At 33.8% G+C, this 16,277-nt stretch overlaps 1 protein-coding gene across 1 annotated transcript in view; it reads right to left on the reverse strand.

The window, feature by feature from the left end:
- Positions 1–16,277, reverse strand: part of LOC150102376 (diablo IAP-binding mitochondrial protein-like) — a 54,275-nt gene continuing 37,998 nt past the window's right edge. The window contains exons 4-5 of the mRNA XM_090399791.1: positions 9,979–10,110; positions 1–897 (exon numbers count right to left, since the gene is read on the reverse strand). Coding sequence (XP_090255917.1) covers positions 649–897; positions 9,979–10,110 — 381 coding nt within the window. The 3' untranslated portion in view covers positions 1–648. The remainder of the gene's footprint in view (positions 898–9,978; positions 10,111–16,277) is intronic.

The raw sequence follows: 16,277 nt of genomic DNA on the forward strand, positions 1-16,277 counted from the left end.
TAAGGGATATAACTGTTTATTATAAAAATAAAATGCTATGTTATTTTTAAAGCTGATACATCTAATTGATAGCCTATTTACATCAATCATTTACACATTATCAATTGAAACTCACTTTTGTACTATTATCTACTAATTTGCTTTTTATCCGTAAGAAAAATTTAATACACAATAAAAACAATTTCATTGTTGCCATATTAATATATTGTAATCTTCATTGCATTCTGCTGAAAGATATGGCTCTAGTCGGACTGTAATCAGCTAAATCAAGTGCAATTTGATGGCTCTTTATAGTCTTACTTTAATTCTACATTTTATTGAAATACTATAAAGAGTTGACCACTTCAGGAACAATGATAAACTCAGTGCACTGAGATTTTGACACAGAAGAATACATCCCTCTTAAAAGATGGATGGGCTAGAGCCTTCTCATCTTCTTGCATATACAAATATTATGCTGCAAATTAATCTTATGTTTAAACCTTGTGTAACAAAAACTTATTACTTCATTTAATTGTTTATGGCACACACAAATTTTTTATTTATTTATTGTTTTGAACAGGCTGCAACACTTCCCTGACAGCTTTATCTCTTGATATCAAACAATTTTTATGTACAATAGAATATTTATTACTTAGACTGATGTTATCATCTATTATTTTCCTTGTGAGGCTTTTCATTTTCTTTATCTACTGTGTGACGTATTGTTTCAACTTCCTTTAAATTAATTTCCCTTTCTAGTTTGTTAAGCTTTTCCTTGTTCCATTTAATATGCTGTTGTGATAACAATAATCTTTCATTTGCTGCAATTCCTGCATACTCAGCTCCAGAATTAAATGCATTTTCTGCAGCTGCATTTATTAAGTTTTCTGCTGACATCATTTGACTTTCTAATTTCTGAAAGAAATGTTACCATTAGTATATAAGACTGACCAGATATATTTGAATAAGTATTGTGGATATGATAACCTTGGTATTTATTTACTTTAGTACTTTCTTTTTATAACATGGACTCTATAAAAAAAAAAAAAAAAAGCATCTGTTGGGATTCATTTTTGTACATATACAAATCAATAATAGACTGCTTTATAGTAAATGAATTAGCAGCAAGCTTCTTGATGTCAATATTAGGAGGCGACTAGAAATAGATACATTCATTATTTGTGCGGACAAAATTAAGGTTTCCACCAAACCGGTTACAGAAAAAGAAAAACTGAATCTAATTATAAAGTAAGACTATTAAAGGATTTAAGTATAATAAATTTATAACAACAGAGGATTAATAACTATTTAGAAAAATACAAGAAAATGAAGACATAGAGAAAGAATGGCAGCATATGAAAGTCTAGGGACACACAAAAAAGTACATATATGGGATAATGACAGAAAAACAATTGAAAATAAAAAAAACTAACTTTTAAATATAGTTAAGTAGTCAAAAACAAGACAATAAAATCAAATAAAGAAATCAAAAAGATAGCAATAGTTAAAAGAGAAAGCTGAGAAAAGTTTGCATCATACCTAGAATAAGATATATACAAAATAAGATGCAGTGCCTCTAAAATACTAAAGCATATGAATGCAGGTATAAATTATGACATAGATTTAAAAGAATTTTTAGATTATTTCAGATCTTTGGACAGACAATACTAACATCCAAAAAAAATTACACTAAAAACTTTACAAAATGATTTTTGATATAAGAACAAAAAATGAATTAAAGGACAACCTAAGTAAAATAAAAAAAATGGCAGAAGGATATATATTTAAGGATAAATTCTGAACTGTAAATTTCGGCTCTTTATTTTAGTAAACATGTTATTATTTGAAGATGATATAAACAGATAAGGCAGACAATTTACAAAGAGAATTATATAATTAAATATATGTTTAAACATTATAGCAGAATAGTTTTGAATGAAAATATCTATCGATCAAACACTGGCATTTTGTGGACAAACTCCAGTTAGATGTAAAATAGTTATTAATAATAAAATTATAAGACAGATAAATATATACTTTTAATTTACTTGGATGTGATATCAAATTAAATACTTCAAAATTTGTACAGATCATAGGCATGATAAATACAACTCTCAATCCTAATCTTGTACACAAAGAAACATGCTGAAAAATATACAATACTTTAGAAGTAGTACCTATATCATTATATCACAGTGAAATTTGGGCAATAAATATACAAATAAAAATAAATAAAATTAGAACTGTAAAATACACATTATTAGACCAAAAAGTCTAGTTTTTCTTGTACTGAAGATATTTTTAAAGAACTAAAAATAACATCAGTACAAGAAAAACTAAACAAATATATAAAAAAAAAAATTGGATAGCACAAGTAAACCAAATTGCCAATATCCTAAACAGTATTAGCTTTAATTATTTCATTATACTTTAATGAACAGTTCATTAAAGTATTTCATCCTTGTGATTGAAACATAATGCAGAACTTCAGAACAGTGGGAATGAGAGGAAAAATCAATGTGGCAAGTAATTAGGAGGTATATGAGAAATTAAGTAAAACTTGATGTCAACAAGATCATTCCCTCAAGACACCACATCTTGAAGGAATGTTCCAAGGAGTCAACAACAGCATTAACTTACTTTTATAACATGAGTCTCAGATTAGCCCAGGTTCCAAAGGAGTGGAAAGATGGCAAAATTCTCCTGCTTCATAAAGGGAGTGATACGACTAAGGCTTTGAATTATAAGCCAATCTGCTTGTCTGGAGTTGTGGTCAAGGCATTTGAGAAGCTAGTGAATACAAGGATTCAGAACTGGTTTTCAGAATTGGGTCAACAGCAGTAAATTCTCTTTAATGGACAGCATGGGTTTGCTAAAGGAAGATCATGTTTTAGCAATCTTAATTATTATAGAAAGGTGATGATATAAAGTAGTATATTTAGATTTTGCAAAGGCTTTTGATAGATTGCCACATGACAAACTAATGGTTAAATTGGAACAGATGGGAATGAATAGTAGATTAGTGCACTGAATTGGAGACTGGCTGTCTGATAGGTATCAGCAGGTTAGTTGTGTATGGGAGGTCTGGTTTGAGGCCATTGTTTAATTTGTATGTAAATGACATTAGAAAGGATTAAATGGTGATGTACAGCTGTTTGCAGATGATGAAATGTTGGGCAGCATTATGAGAAGTAGACAGATGTATCTTTGCAAGACCTAAATAGACTGTCTGAATGGGGGGGAGGTCAGTTTAATGTTGCAAATTGTAAGGTTTTAAAATTTGGGAATCAAAGATGGGATGCAGAGTATAGGTTTGGTGAGGATATTTTAGAGGAAGTGGAAGAGATGAAAGATCTGGGGTGATGGTGGATATGGACATGAAATTTCATGGACATTTTGCTAAAATTGTGAGGACAACACAGCAGATTATGGGAATGATGTGGAACACTGACATGTAGAAGTAAGGATGTTCTGATTCCATTGTACATTGATCAGGCCGCATATGGATTACTGTGTACAGATTTGGTTGCCAGATTTTCAAAAGGAGGAGATGTTGGAAAGGGTTCAGAGATGATTAAGTTGGTTTCTGGTCTGGATGTGGAATATCAGGACAGATCAAGAGAATGCAAATTACAGAACCTAGCAGATAGAAGAAAGAGGGGGAGACATGAGTGAAACATAAGTTGGTAAGGGGTAATTACCAGATTAGCATGGATGAGATTTTTCACAGAATAACATACGGAGACAGGGGAAGAGAAAGAGACCATCCCTGGAAGCTGTATAAGCAAACTCTCATTCAGTACTAAGGAACGCAAAAAGTCGAAGAGGCGTATTTATCATAATTCCCATAAGCGCTCTAGTCAACTTATTTTTAAAAATCTTTCATAGTTTCTACATTCAGCTTTGAAATAATGCTGGATCTAATATCCATATTACTTATATAATTTTGCATTGCCAAACTGAAGCCTTTTGGCTGTTAATTTTAGTAAATACATAAAAAATATATTTGGCACTATCTTTATGGCAAGTTGGATCTAGAAGACCATGCCTTCAAACAGGATCAAATGGAAGAAAACAAAAGTGCTACACAGAAATCATTATAGGTCAGAGAGATTGTTTTTGGAATTAGCTTTAAAACATATTCCAAACCTCAACAATTATGGCTGTATTAATTTGCCAAATATCTGGGAGACAGTCATTTTAAGATCTAATTAATACTTGTTTTCTCTCTCTTTATCCAATAATAATTAGGCCCTTAGTTCCTTGTGTTTTTTGTTAAAAAAAAAATTATAAACTAGCACCACTGTTATACCAAATTGTTGTTTTGTATACTGCGATAAACTGTTCTTGTGCTTAGAAGATGCTAATAAAATATCAGGTAATAAGTTAATAAACATTAATTATTTTCTTATCATTCTGTTTTGTGAATCAATACAATTAAAGAAACTAGTAGGTGCCACCAACACATAAGCCTTTCTACTCGTCTTCTAAAGATTCTTCTTAAAAGTTGATCTGTTCAACTGATTATGAACAGTTACCAGTGGCGGCCGGTGAAAATTTTAAGTGGGGGTGCTGCATATAAAAAAAAAAAAATTCCTAATTAGTAACCAATTTATCATCATCAAATTCCTGCCATGTACCCTCAAGGGGTATAGAGGATATGATAGTACTACATGAAAAAAATTACATCATTACTAACCTCCTATCTACCATTTTCCTCCAAATCAGTCTGTTACTTGTCAAGGCTCCAACATTATCAGATCTTATATTTCCATCGTCTAAGGCACTTTGTACCGTATCAATCCACCTATATCTTGGTCTTCCTCTGGGTCGTTTTGCTGCCAACCTGGCAGAGAACATTTGTTTTGCTAATCTTTCTTTGCCCATTCTGTTTAAGTGACCATACCACCTGAGATTAGCTCTGCTAACGCATTCCTGGATGCTGACAATGTCAAGTTCTTTCCTAATATCCTCGTTTTTAATATGATATTGCCATCGATGCCATCTGTTCATGCCTCTAATCTTTCTCAGGATTCTCATATCTGCGGTCTCTAGTCTTTGGTCAAGTGTTTTACTTCTAACCCAACTCTCAGATCCATAAGTTAAAACTGGTTTGAACACTGACTTTGTATAGCTAATTTAGTGTTCCTACTAATTTATCTCTTATTCCATATGAATTTATTCAATTGACTTCCCACCATACTAGCTTTGCTGATTCTGTTGTCTATTTCTATATTTAATTTACCATCTTCATTAAAATTGTGCCTAAGTAGCTGAAATGTTTTTTTTTTACTTGTTCCACAGGTTCTCCATTCACAACACAGTTGACATTTTCAATGATTCTGCCTATTTTCATTGTCTTTATCTTTTTATTGCTGACCTTCATACCATATCTATTACAACAGCTATTCAATTTAGTCAGAGAATCTTGAAGACTTGTAGCGGATTTATTTAGAAGTATAACATCATCCGCATAAAGCAAAGAGCTGACAATAACATCTCCAATTTTAATATCAGGTTTAATACAACTTTCCTTCTTATAGATAATGAATAACAGACGGGGATAATGTACATTCTTGTCTCACACCAGATTTAACATTAAACCATCTTCCTGTACTTCCTTCAATTCTAACTGCTGACTTACAACTCAAATAAAGACTAAGTATTGCTTGATATAATGCCCCATTGACACCATATAACTGTAGCGTATTGAATAGCTTCTCTCTTGGCACCTTGTCTTTTCTGACAAAATTTAAATACAGATCTTTATTATATTTCCATGCTTTCTCGACTATTTGTCGTAAAGTGAAGATCTGATCCTGACAGCCTCTATTTGGCCTGAATCCAGCTTGTTCTTCACCAAGCTTTTCTTCCACAATTCCTCAAGTATACTTGCATAGACCTTGCCAGGAACAATCAGAAGGAAAATACCTCTGTAATTCTCACATTCTCACATTCAGTTTTATTTCCCTTTTTATATATGGGTACTATTAGAGCTCTACTCCAATCATCGGGAATTCATTACTCTGTCCAGGCTTTTTGAACCATGCAGTGCAAGCACTGTAAGACTTTTATACCACCATACTTCAGCATTTCTGGTTGAACATCATCTACTCCTGCTGCCTTTCCGCATTTCAAGCCTTTGAGGGCTTTTTCTACTTCAAGTATGGATATGTATTCCTGACTGCATGCCTGGGTAGTGTTTTTTACCACTGTGCTGTCATCACTGCTTGTTTCATTTAGCAGTTTTTCAAAGTAATTACTTCAAGGATATCTTTTCTCCTGTTTTCATGTCACCTTTTTCATCTCTAACTCCTTTTACAGCACTCTTTCCTCCATTCCTAAGCTTCTTCAACAACCTCCAGAATATTTTGCCACCTTCTTGATATTTATTTTCTATATTCTTGCCAAAGTTCTCCCATGACTTTTGTTTAGCTAATTTTACACAGTGTTTAGCATTCTTGCATTTGTCTCTATATTCTCTAAGAGCACAAGCTGACTTATTTGACAGGAACTTTTGATATGCTTTCTTCTTTTCCTTCACTGCCTCTTTAACTTCCTGTGTCCACCAGGGAGTTCTGATTTTTTTATCCTTGCAGACAACCTCACCATATGCCTCTCTGGCAGAATCAATCAGTGTTTTCTTCAGAGTTTGCCACTGAATCTCCAAGGTTTGATTCCTGTTCTCAAACTCTTTCATTTTTTCTTCAATAATCTTTGTGTATTTTAGTCTACAGTTCACATCTGAGAGCTGCTCAACTTTTATTCCCTTTAAAACTTTCTTACATGTTATTCTTTTCAATACGAAATTCAATTTTATCCTGCTCAAGACTAAATAGTTATCACTTCCAATTTCAAATCCTCTGTACACTCTGGTGTCCTGCACCAGGGAGAAAACATCGCTATCAACAATAACATAGTCAATGAGACTTTTCTTATTCCTTGCCTCTTCTCTCCATGTGAATTTGTGCACATTTTTATGTTGGAACATGGTGTTAGTAATAACCAGTCCATGTCCTGAGCAGAAATCCAACGGATATTTGCCATTATTATTAGCTTTGCTCTTTTCTCCAAATTTTCCCAAAACATTTTTGTATGCCTGACAATCACTTCCTACTCTGCTATTTAGATCCCCAACAAGGACCAACTTTTACTTTTTCATTGTGTCAGTTGCTTTTTTCTAAAACATCAAAAAATTCCTCCACTTCTACCTTAGTAGAACCTTCTGTGGGACCATAGGCACAAATAAGTCTCATTGTCCAAGTTCCCCATTCTCATATTTGCCCACATTACTCTACTTGAGACTGAGTGCCATTCAAGAAGATTAGCCTCGTATTTTGTGTTGAATACTATGGCTACTCCTTCTTTTCCTTGATTGTCATTGCCTGAATATAACATTTTGTATTTATTGCTCAGAAAGATCTCACCAGTTTTTGTCTTTTTTGTTTCAGTCACCCCTATTATGTCGATCTGGTACTTATCTAATTCCTCAGCTAGCTCCATTTCTTTGCCATTCAGGCTTCTTACGTTGATAGTAGCAATCATTAACTCTACTGATGTTGAGTTGGGGTTTGTTTTCAGATTTGTTCCAGTAGCTGACTTTTTGCTGGTTGACCTGGTTCCCTGGTGAAAACAGCAGGGGCCTTGTTTAACCGCGCGACGCCCCAGCCGGCATGAAATTTTGTCATGTTGTACCCTCACTTTTTTTATTTTGGTTTAACCAATAAGAATACAATTTGGTCGGCTAAATCCCAAATTGCCAGCCCATCCTCGTTCGTTCAGTATCCAAGTAGATACCGAACAGGGTGCACCACGAGAAGGTGAGGATTGGACATTAGGTCAGAAGCCCTGGTCGGTTCTCCACATTCCTTTAAAGGCTATGTGGAGGTCTCCTCTCAGTTATACAGCTTTGACCTGCTTTATTAAAAATATTTCACCATGAACAGACACCAATAATAAAATTTTCGTATCTCACAAAAATAATGCGCAAGCATACGATACACTGCTCAAAGAGGCAGTGTCGGAATGGCTTGTAACGTGCCATCATAAGTGCAAACGAATATCGGTGAGTGGCTGCATTGACCCAAATGCGATAATTCTGACACTGTGTTAGATCGCAGTGTATTTGTTTCGTGTAACTATAATTGAAAAATATAATTCTTTTCATATTTTCAACTTTGACACTCTTCATAATTGAGCCTTGTATATATAATAAATAAATAATTATATGTTATTTTAACAAAATAAAATAATATTTGCAAAAAATAGTTCACCCTCTCCACGAACACGCACCAATAATAAAAGTTTTGTATCTCACAGAAATATCGCACATAAGCATATGATACACTGCTCAAACTAGCAGTGTCAGAATGACTTGTAAAGTGCAGTCACAAGCGCAAACGAATATTGGCAAGTCTGACTGCGATTGGTTGAACGTGATAATATCAACACTGCATTAGATCGCAGTGTATTTATTTCATAATCTAAAGTGTTAATCGAACAATTCCAATCATTAACTATTCAATCACTGTCGAAACATAAGCTGTAACCTTTAACATGTTGTATTGCATTTATATAATGTAAGCATTGTTATTATTTATAAACACAAACAAAATTTAAATTTTTAATTTTTTCCTTGGGAGTGTCGCAATGCTTATGTACGGGCCACCACTGACAGTTACTCATTGGCTGGTTTCCCTGTTTCATCTTACAAATATTAATAATGCTTTCTAAAAATCTGACCTGTATGAGTGGTTTGCATATCCACTCTCCAAGCCCATGATAGGCTTCAAAGCCCATCATGGGCATGTATATTTGTGAATATCTCTGGGCAGTACACAATTCACAAGAACAATGCAACATATGCCCGTCACTCAGTAAGACCTGTATTTGTTCCATGTTTACTATCTGGAGCAGTGTTAGTCACTCACAGTTCTAATGCTATTGTGATATATGTTGACAGCCTGTTAATTGTGTGTTCTCCAACTGCTTTTTGCTAAACATGATTCAAACCCAGGTCTTTCTGAGTGAATGACATATGTTGCATTGTTTTTGTGACTTTCTTCACATTAACATTACTTTAGTTGTATTGAAGAAAACCTAACTAAGGTCAATTTTTCAGAAACATCAACTGATCATAGAAATGATCAGTTGATATTTCTGAAAAATTTAGATTTTCTGTAATCTGAAGTAAATTTCCAGAATGTATGTATTACCCTTTCAAAGAAGTCCTATTTCCAACAGGCAGCAAGCCAAACTGAATTCTTATCTCTAAAATTTAGTGTTGGTAAACAAAGCAATTCTTTTATCATATTATAATTAATCAAATTGTTATTTTCAAGAGTTTTGTTAATGTTTGAAATGAAAGGCGATATTGATGTCTTTTTAGTTTGCCACAGTGAGAGGTGACTGTACTAATGCCATAATAAACTAGTTCACTATAATGCCTCCCCAGTTCAGTTGGTATAGATAAATCCATTTGATTAAAAAGACCTGAGTTCAAATCCTGTCTAGAAACCATTATCAGGGCTTTCCAACTGAAGATGAATTAGATGGTGTCAGTGTTTTCCCTCCCAGAAACTTGGATTTTTCATCCGGCATTCAGGCAAGCTAGCCAGTAGAACACACACACACACAATTTACAGACAAAAGAATACTTATAAGAATAGAGCTAACCATCTTATCTTTGAATTATGATTGTAAAATTCAAGGATGCTTGGAAGGTCGTGGACTCTATACAGCCACTCCTGATGATGAGTTCACTATAAGATGCTACTAAAAAGTTCTGAAGGTAAAATGCCATGCTAAAAGAAATCTCCTAATGCAAACTAAACAGTATGGCAAACTATTCTATTCAAATTTGTATCCCTGCAAATTTGCTATAGAAGACTCAGCTTCCTAGAAATTTTCAGCACTAATGTGCTTTGAGAAATACAAAATATACAAAGATATCTTTCCTATAAAGTAATGAAAAACTAATAATTTTTGTATACTTACAAGTATTTGTTTCTTCAAGTTTTCGACTTCACCTTTAACTGTGATGATTAAATCCCATACATTATCTTCTTCTTTTTCAATTCCAAGGATTAAAATGTTTTGATCCATTAATATCAGAAGGCTTTCTAAAGTCTTAAAAAAAGTTACCAATTTATGAATCTTGATTTTTGTTGACAATTTATTGATGACTACATCCAAATAATATATCAACTATACAAATGCAAAAACCTACCTTGATTACTAATTGGAAATCAATGATTTTCAGTGTGAACATTATGCTTAGAAGTCTAGGAAAAAAATTCTTGTAACTATAAACATCTTTCCTTTCTGTTTAATACTTTAAAAAAGTAGAATGCAGTTGTCTGTCTTCTGTTTGTTAGAAATGCAATTTTCGTTCATATGATATTGTCTTATTATTAACTAAAATGTAAAATATTCAGTTAAGATTAGCTCCATAATTTAAAAAAAAACAATATGTTTTGCAGATGGGTGTTACAACAAACATTTAAGTAAGGACAGTAAGAAAAAATTCACATACACATAAGCAAATCTGTTATATTATTTAAGATCCAAATATATTATTTATACACCCTCAGTTCATATTATATTAAGTACTGAACTAATGTTTAATGATATCACCATACTCTGTCTGTCACAGTTGACAGACAGAGTATGGTGATATGTGAGACAGTACATATTAAGCAGTAAGTGTGAGTGACAAGTATCAGGACATTGCAATGGAGCAATGATACAAAAAAAAAAATAAATGGAATGGTACAGTAGTCATTCATTGATTGGAGACTAAATGTTAGTTTAGTCTATACCTAATAGACTAAACTATATACTACACAGGATTATGAAATAAGATTCACCTAAACAGAATTAGGAAAATGCAACATTTCCATAAAAAATACATTGGCAGCTAGTTTGGAAAAATGCAAAATTGTAATGTGATTACAAAATTCTCTGAGCATGTGGAAAAGGAGGATATGTAAAGAATCCACAGTACATTTGATTACTGCCTATAGGTATATGGGATGGAGAGGAGTTGTAAGAAATACAAAGCAGATTTCAGATTGACTTTCCATGATATATTTTAATACAGAATCAGACCATTTTGCACCTCACAGCAATTTAATGCTAGCCTAGATTAAAATTGGTTCTACATTCGTTACATTATTTCCCTCCTGCTAAATACACAATAGATAAATTTTCTTTGAATTCTTCTATTGAATTGAAAGAAAATTTAAATTCTTTCAATTTCTACTATTGCTTACTCTTACAACAGGTTTTAGGCTACACTTAACTCAACATTGGATTTTCTTGATGTTTATATCTCCATGGACAGTAAGACTTAAAAATATAATACTCACTTACCAAGGGTACATGTCATTCTGACATGTACCCTTGGTAAGACCTCAGTTTGAAATTCATTTCCAGGAGGGGGGGGGGGATGAGCATAATAAACAGTTTTCAATTGAAGGTGAGTCAGCTGGTTTTCTTTTGGTGATGACAGGATTTTTCCTTCCACAAAACAGACAAACTGACCTGAAAACAAATTTGAGAGATAGATGAAGCATAGCAGATTATTGAGATAGACTATGCTATTATAGTAATAATTGATTTCAGAAAATGCCAAGTGACCTTTTTTTGGGGGGGGGGGGGGTACAATCTTACCCAGAAAAGGTAAACTGACAGCACACTTTAGCTATGAGTTAGCTAAAATCAAGAAATTCTGCTTTAGAGAACAAATTCAAGACAAGCCAGCCACTTCATGTCTCTAACAAGCAATATGACAAGCAGTCTCCCACCAAGCAATGAAAATCATCTATCACCAAAAAAAAGACATTTTACAATCATCCATGCAATGAGATTGGAATCCACCAATATATCAAAAAAAAAAACACAAATGTCAACCAGGCTGCCAGCATAGTTGGCCAGTGCATAGTTTATACTTAAGATACTATACATAAACTCTGCACAGGTGTTCTAAAAGATATATGTGTATGTGCACAAGAGTGAGAGAAATAGTTCATCTCAACTCTAATATGCACACATATATACATATATCTTGCCATCAAGTAAATTTCTTACAAAAATTAGATATCTTTTACTCTTTTAAATGTATAGTAAAATGCTCTTTTCTGTTTTAACTTAACAATTCACTCTGATTGTGAAAGACTAAGACTTTAATAAGAAACAGCTCTCTGTTTGCATGTGTCTCTCTGTGTGTGTGTGTACCAGTGGCGTACATAAGCACTGCGACACTGCAGCACCCCCAAGGAAAAAAATGAAAAAATTAAATTTTGTTTGTGTTTATAAATAATAACAATGCTTACAACATTATATAAATGTAGTACAAGTTAATGGTTACAGCTTATGTTTTGATATTGATTGAATAGTTAATAATTGGAATTGTTCGATTAACGCTTTAGATTATGAAACAAATGCACTGCGATCTAACGCCGATATTCATTTGCGCTTGTTATTGCACGTTACGTCAAATGGCAGTGTATTTTTAGTATGCTTAGGTGCCTTATTTCTGTGAGATATGAAACATTTATTATTGGTGCGTGTGCATGGTGAACTATTTTTTGTAAAGCTTATTTTATTTTGTTAAAATAACATATAATTATTTATTTATTATAGATACAAGACTGAATTATGACGAGTGTCACTGTTGAAAATATAAAAAGAATTATATTTTTTCAATTATCGTTACATGAAACAAATGCACTGCGATCTAACGCTGATATTCGTTTGCACTTGTCATTGTTATTGATACGAAATTTTTATTATTGGTGTTTGTTCGTGGTGAGGATGAAATATTTTTAATAAAGCAATTTTTAATATGTAAATTTATTTATTAATAAATTCGTTACTGATTAGGAAAAAAAAGTTTTTTATTTTTTTTTTATTTTATTTTATTATTATTTTTTTTTTTATATTCAGCACCCCCACTTAAAATTTTCACTGGTATGTACATATATACAATGCTTGGAAAGAATTCAACAGACACCATAGTGCAAAGAACAAACAGCTATGGTGCCCACCTTAATAAGACGTAGGACCTAGTTTTGCTGCGATGACTACAGCAACCTACAGGGCATATTTTCCACAAGGGTAAGATAGCAATCAATGGGAATTTTGGATTATTCTTCCTGTAGGCATGTAATGAGGTCTTGGACAGTTGTGTGTGGGGGGGGGGGGCAAACATTCTTTGACTTCACCCAACACTCCAGTTCATCCCACAATGCTCACCAGGGTTGAGATCAGGGATTTGTGGAGACTAGTCAAGTGTGGTGATGTTCATGTCCACAAACCACACAGTTATAGCAGCAGCGTCATGACAAGGTGCACTGTTTGCTGAACGGGACAATAGTCAGTTCCATAGAAATGACAATAGTTGTTTCTATGGAAACGTCACAAAGTAGAAAACATTGCATTGTTCAGACAACTCTAGGAGTTCAATGTTTGTAGCACCACAAACATTGAACTGGTTTTGGACATTTTTCCTAGTTTGATCTCAAACCAGGAAAAACAGGACCATACCATTACACTGCCACCTCTGAATTTCAAAGTTGTAACAGACATTCACTGGGTATCTGCCACATCGACACCCGTCCATCTGCTCAGTAGAGGATGAGAATGATTTGTTACTCCATAACACAGCTTTCCAAGCTTCCTGTACACATGCTTTGCACCACCGAAGATGATGATGATGATGATGATGATGCATGTTAGTTCGGGTAATGTGGGGCTTGCATATTGCAGTCCTGCATTCTGCTGGCTAACAAATGGCAGTTTTTGCATATTATCTTTTGTAGCGCCCTACGGTTACATTCAGTGAGTGAGGTGGGTCATCCACTGTGGGCATCACTTGCAGTTGACTCCCTGAACTTTCATCTCAGTATGGTATCACTAATTGTTGACCTGGGATGGCCCAATATGTCAACAGTTTGCCAAACAGATAGGCCTGCAACATTGCATCCTATCTTAATGCCTCTTTCAAACTTCATCAGTTCCCTTCTCACAGAAATTTCACCGGGACACAGTTGCACTGACTTGGAAGCACCGTATCCTCCGATCTAGTGGCTACAAACACGACTCGTTACATGGCACGATGCACCTTCCCATGGGATGTCCTCTGACTTCTTTCCAAGCAGTGCGTGTGTATACAAATATATATATATATATATATATATATATATATATATATATACACCAGTAGCATTGCATGTCCATTTTGATTGGGTGTGCTGTCGTGGCTTATGCAACCTGCACTATAAAATTCACATTAGTTTGACTGTACGATTGCATTTTTATTGATGTATGAAGGTTTTAAGAGTGTGTAGTACATCAGTGCTCATCTTGTCTAATGCAATTAATTGTAGGATAATTTTGAATACTTTAATTTATCAAATAATTGCAACAAATCTACACAGAGTGGGGAACAATGTTTGTTTTAAGATACTGTATATTAGAAAGCAATAATGAAGGAGAATACTGTATTTGGTAGGAGAATATACTATATTTACACAAAGGTGTAAAATTTGGAAGAGGAGGATGAGGCTTACCTTCTTTGACTACAATACTGTTTCCCATTGTAAATATGGGCAAAAAGTTATAAATTTATCAAAAATTATATATTAAAAACTTGCCTACCATGTCAGTTCACACTTCATGCATGCAAAAAAGATGAAACTCAGATCACAAAAGCATGAACTCATGAGAAACGACAACAATCAACTGGATTGGTTGACACAATAACCAATCACAGCCTCAATGTGCAATAGCTTAGAGCTCAGCCTGCCTCACCTTCTGAGCAGTTTAAAATTACTAGAATTTGATGCTAATATGCATTTTGAGTGCACACCTGGGTTATTAACGAGAATGTGATGCAATGTTTACGTGGTGAAAAGTGTCCTCTTCATGAAGCATTAGCATATTTTGTTTACTTTTAGGAATCACGCAAAGTCTGGAAACAATTATGGGAGTCTTTAATGGGAATAAATGCAAAAATATAATATTGGCAATATTGCTATTCGGTGGATGAGCACCGCACACCCTGAATATTTGCCCCTGATATACACACACACACACACACACATACACACACACAGTATATATTATAGTGCAATAATATTTTGAACTGTCCACTCTCTAACATAATTAACATTAAATACCAAAATACCATGTTATGAGTACTGTTGACACAGATTATTATATATATATATATATATATATATATATATATATATTAAAAATTGAATTCAATAATTAAATTTTGACAAGGCAAACTCCATCACTTTTAATTTTTTAACAACACATCTTTTCATTTTTAAACAACAAAAATAAGACTTCAGTCTCAAATAAATAAAGGGGGAAAATAAGGATATCCATTTTGTGATAATGTGTTGGCTATTAGTGAGAGTTCAGTCTGTGTATCCTCCTCTTCTGATATAAACTTTTTGGCTCTATGTTTCAACATGTGGATAATGCTCAGTTTGTGTGTCTTGTGATGATGATGGTCAAGTTTCTGTAAAACAAATATCCAGGTTTTACAGAGAGCCCACAGATACCGGAAGATATCTTCATTATACTTCAAACCATCACAAGCCACACAAACTGAGCATTATCCACATGTTGAAACATAGAGCCAAAAAGTTTATATCAGAAGAGGAGGATACACAGACTGAACTCTCACTAATAGCCAACACATTATCACAAAATGGATATCCTCAAAACATCATCAAAAAATATCTATACAATGACAACCCCAGACAAGAAGAATCCCACTGTCAGCACATTTCTACTGTAGTGATACCTTTCATCAAGTCAATTTCTTATCAAATAACAAGAATACTAAGAGCCCACAACATCGGAGTGGTCTTCAAACCAACTACCAACATCAGACAAGTTTTAGGATCCCCAAAAGATAAAGTGCCGTTCTACAAATATCCAGGAGTATATTACATTCCCTGTTCCTGTGGTCTTGCCTACATCGGACAAACTTCACGAAGTTTAGAAATTAGACAAAAAGAACATGTTGGTGATGTAAACCACAACAGAAGCATCTCTTCCGGCTTAGCACATCATTTCTGTACATCTAACCACACGATAGATTGGCAAAACCGCTCCGTGCCATATCTCGATGACGACTACAGGCATCATTTATTTAAGGAAGCCACAATAGTGTCAATAACTGGCGGAAACCTCAACAGAAATCAGGGTGTAATTCTAAACAGTTCATGGAAAAACCTGATCCTCTCTCTCAATCAATCTGAACTACAGCTAGC

The sequence above is a fragment of the Typopeltis vanoorti genome, chromosome 10 (assembly GCF_054136105.1).
Source record: "Typopeltis vanoorti isolate ZY-2024b chromosome 10, IOZ_Tvanoo_1.0, whole genome shotgun sequence".
NCBI lineage: Eukaryota > Metazoa > Arthropoda > Arachnida > Uropygi > Thelyphonidae > Typopeltis > Typopeltis vanoorti.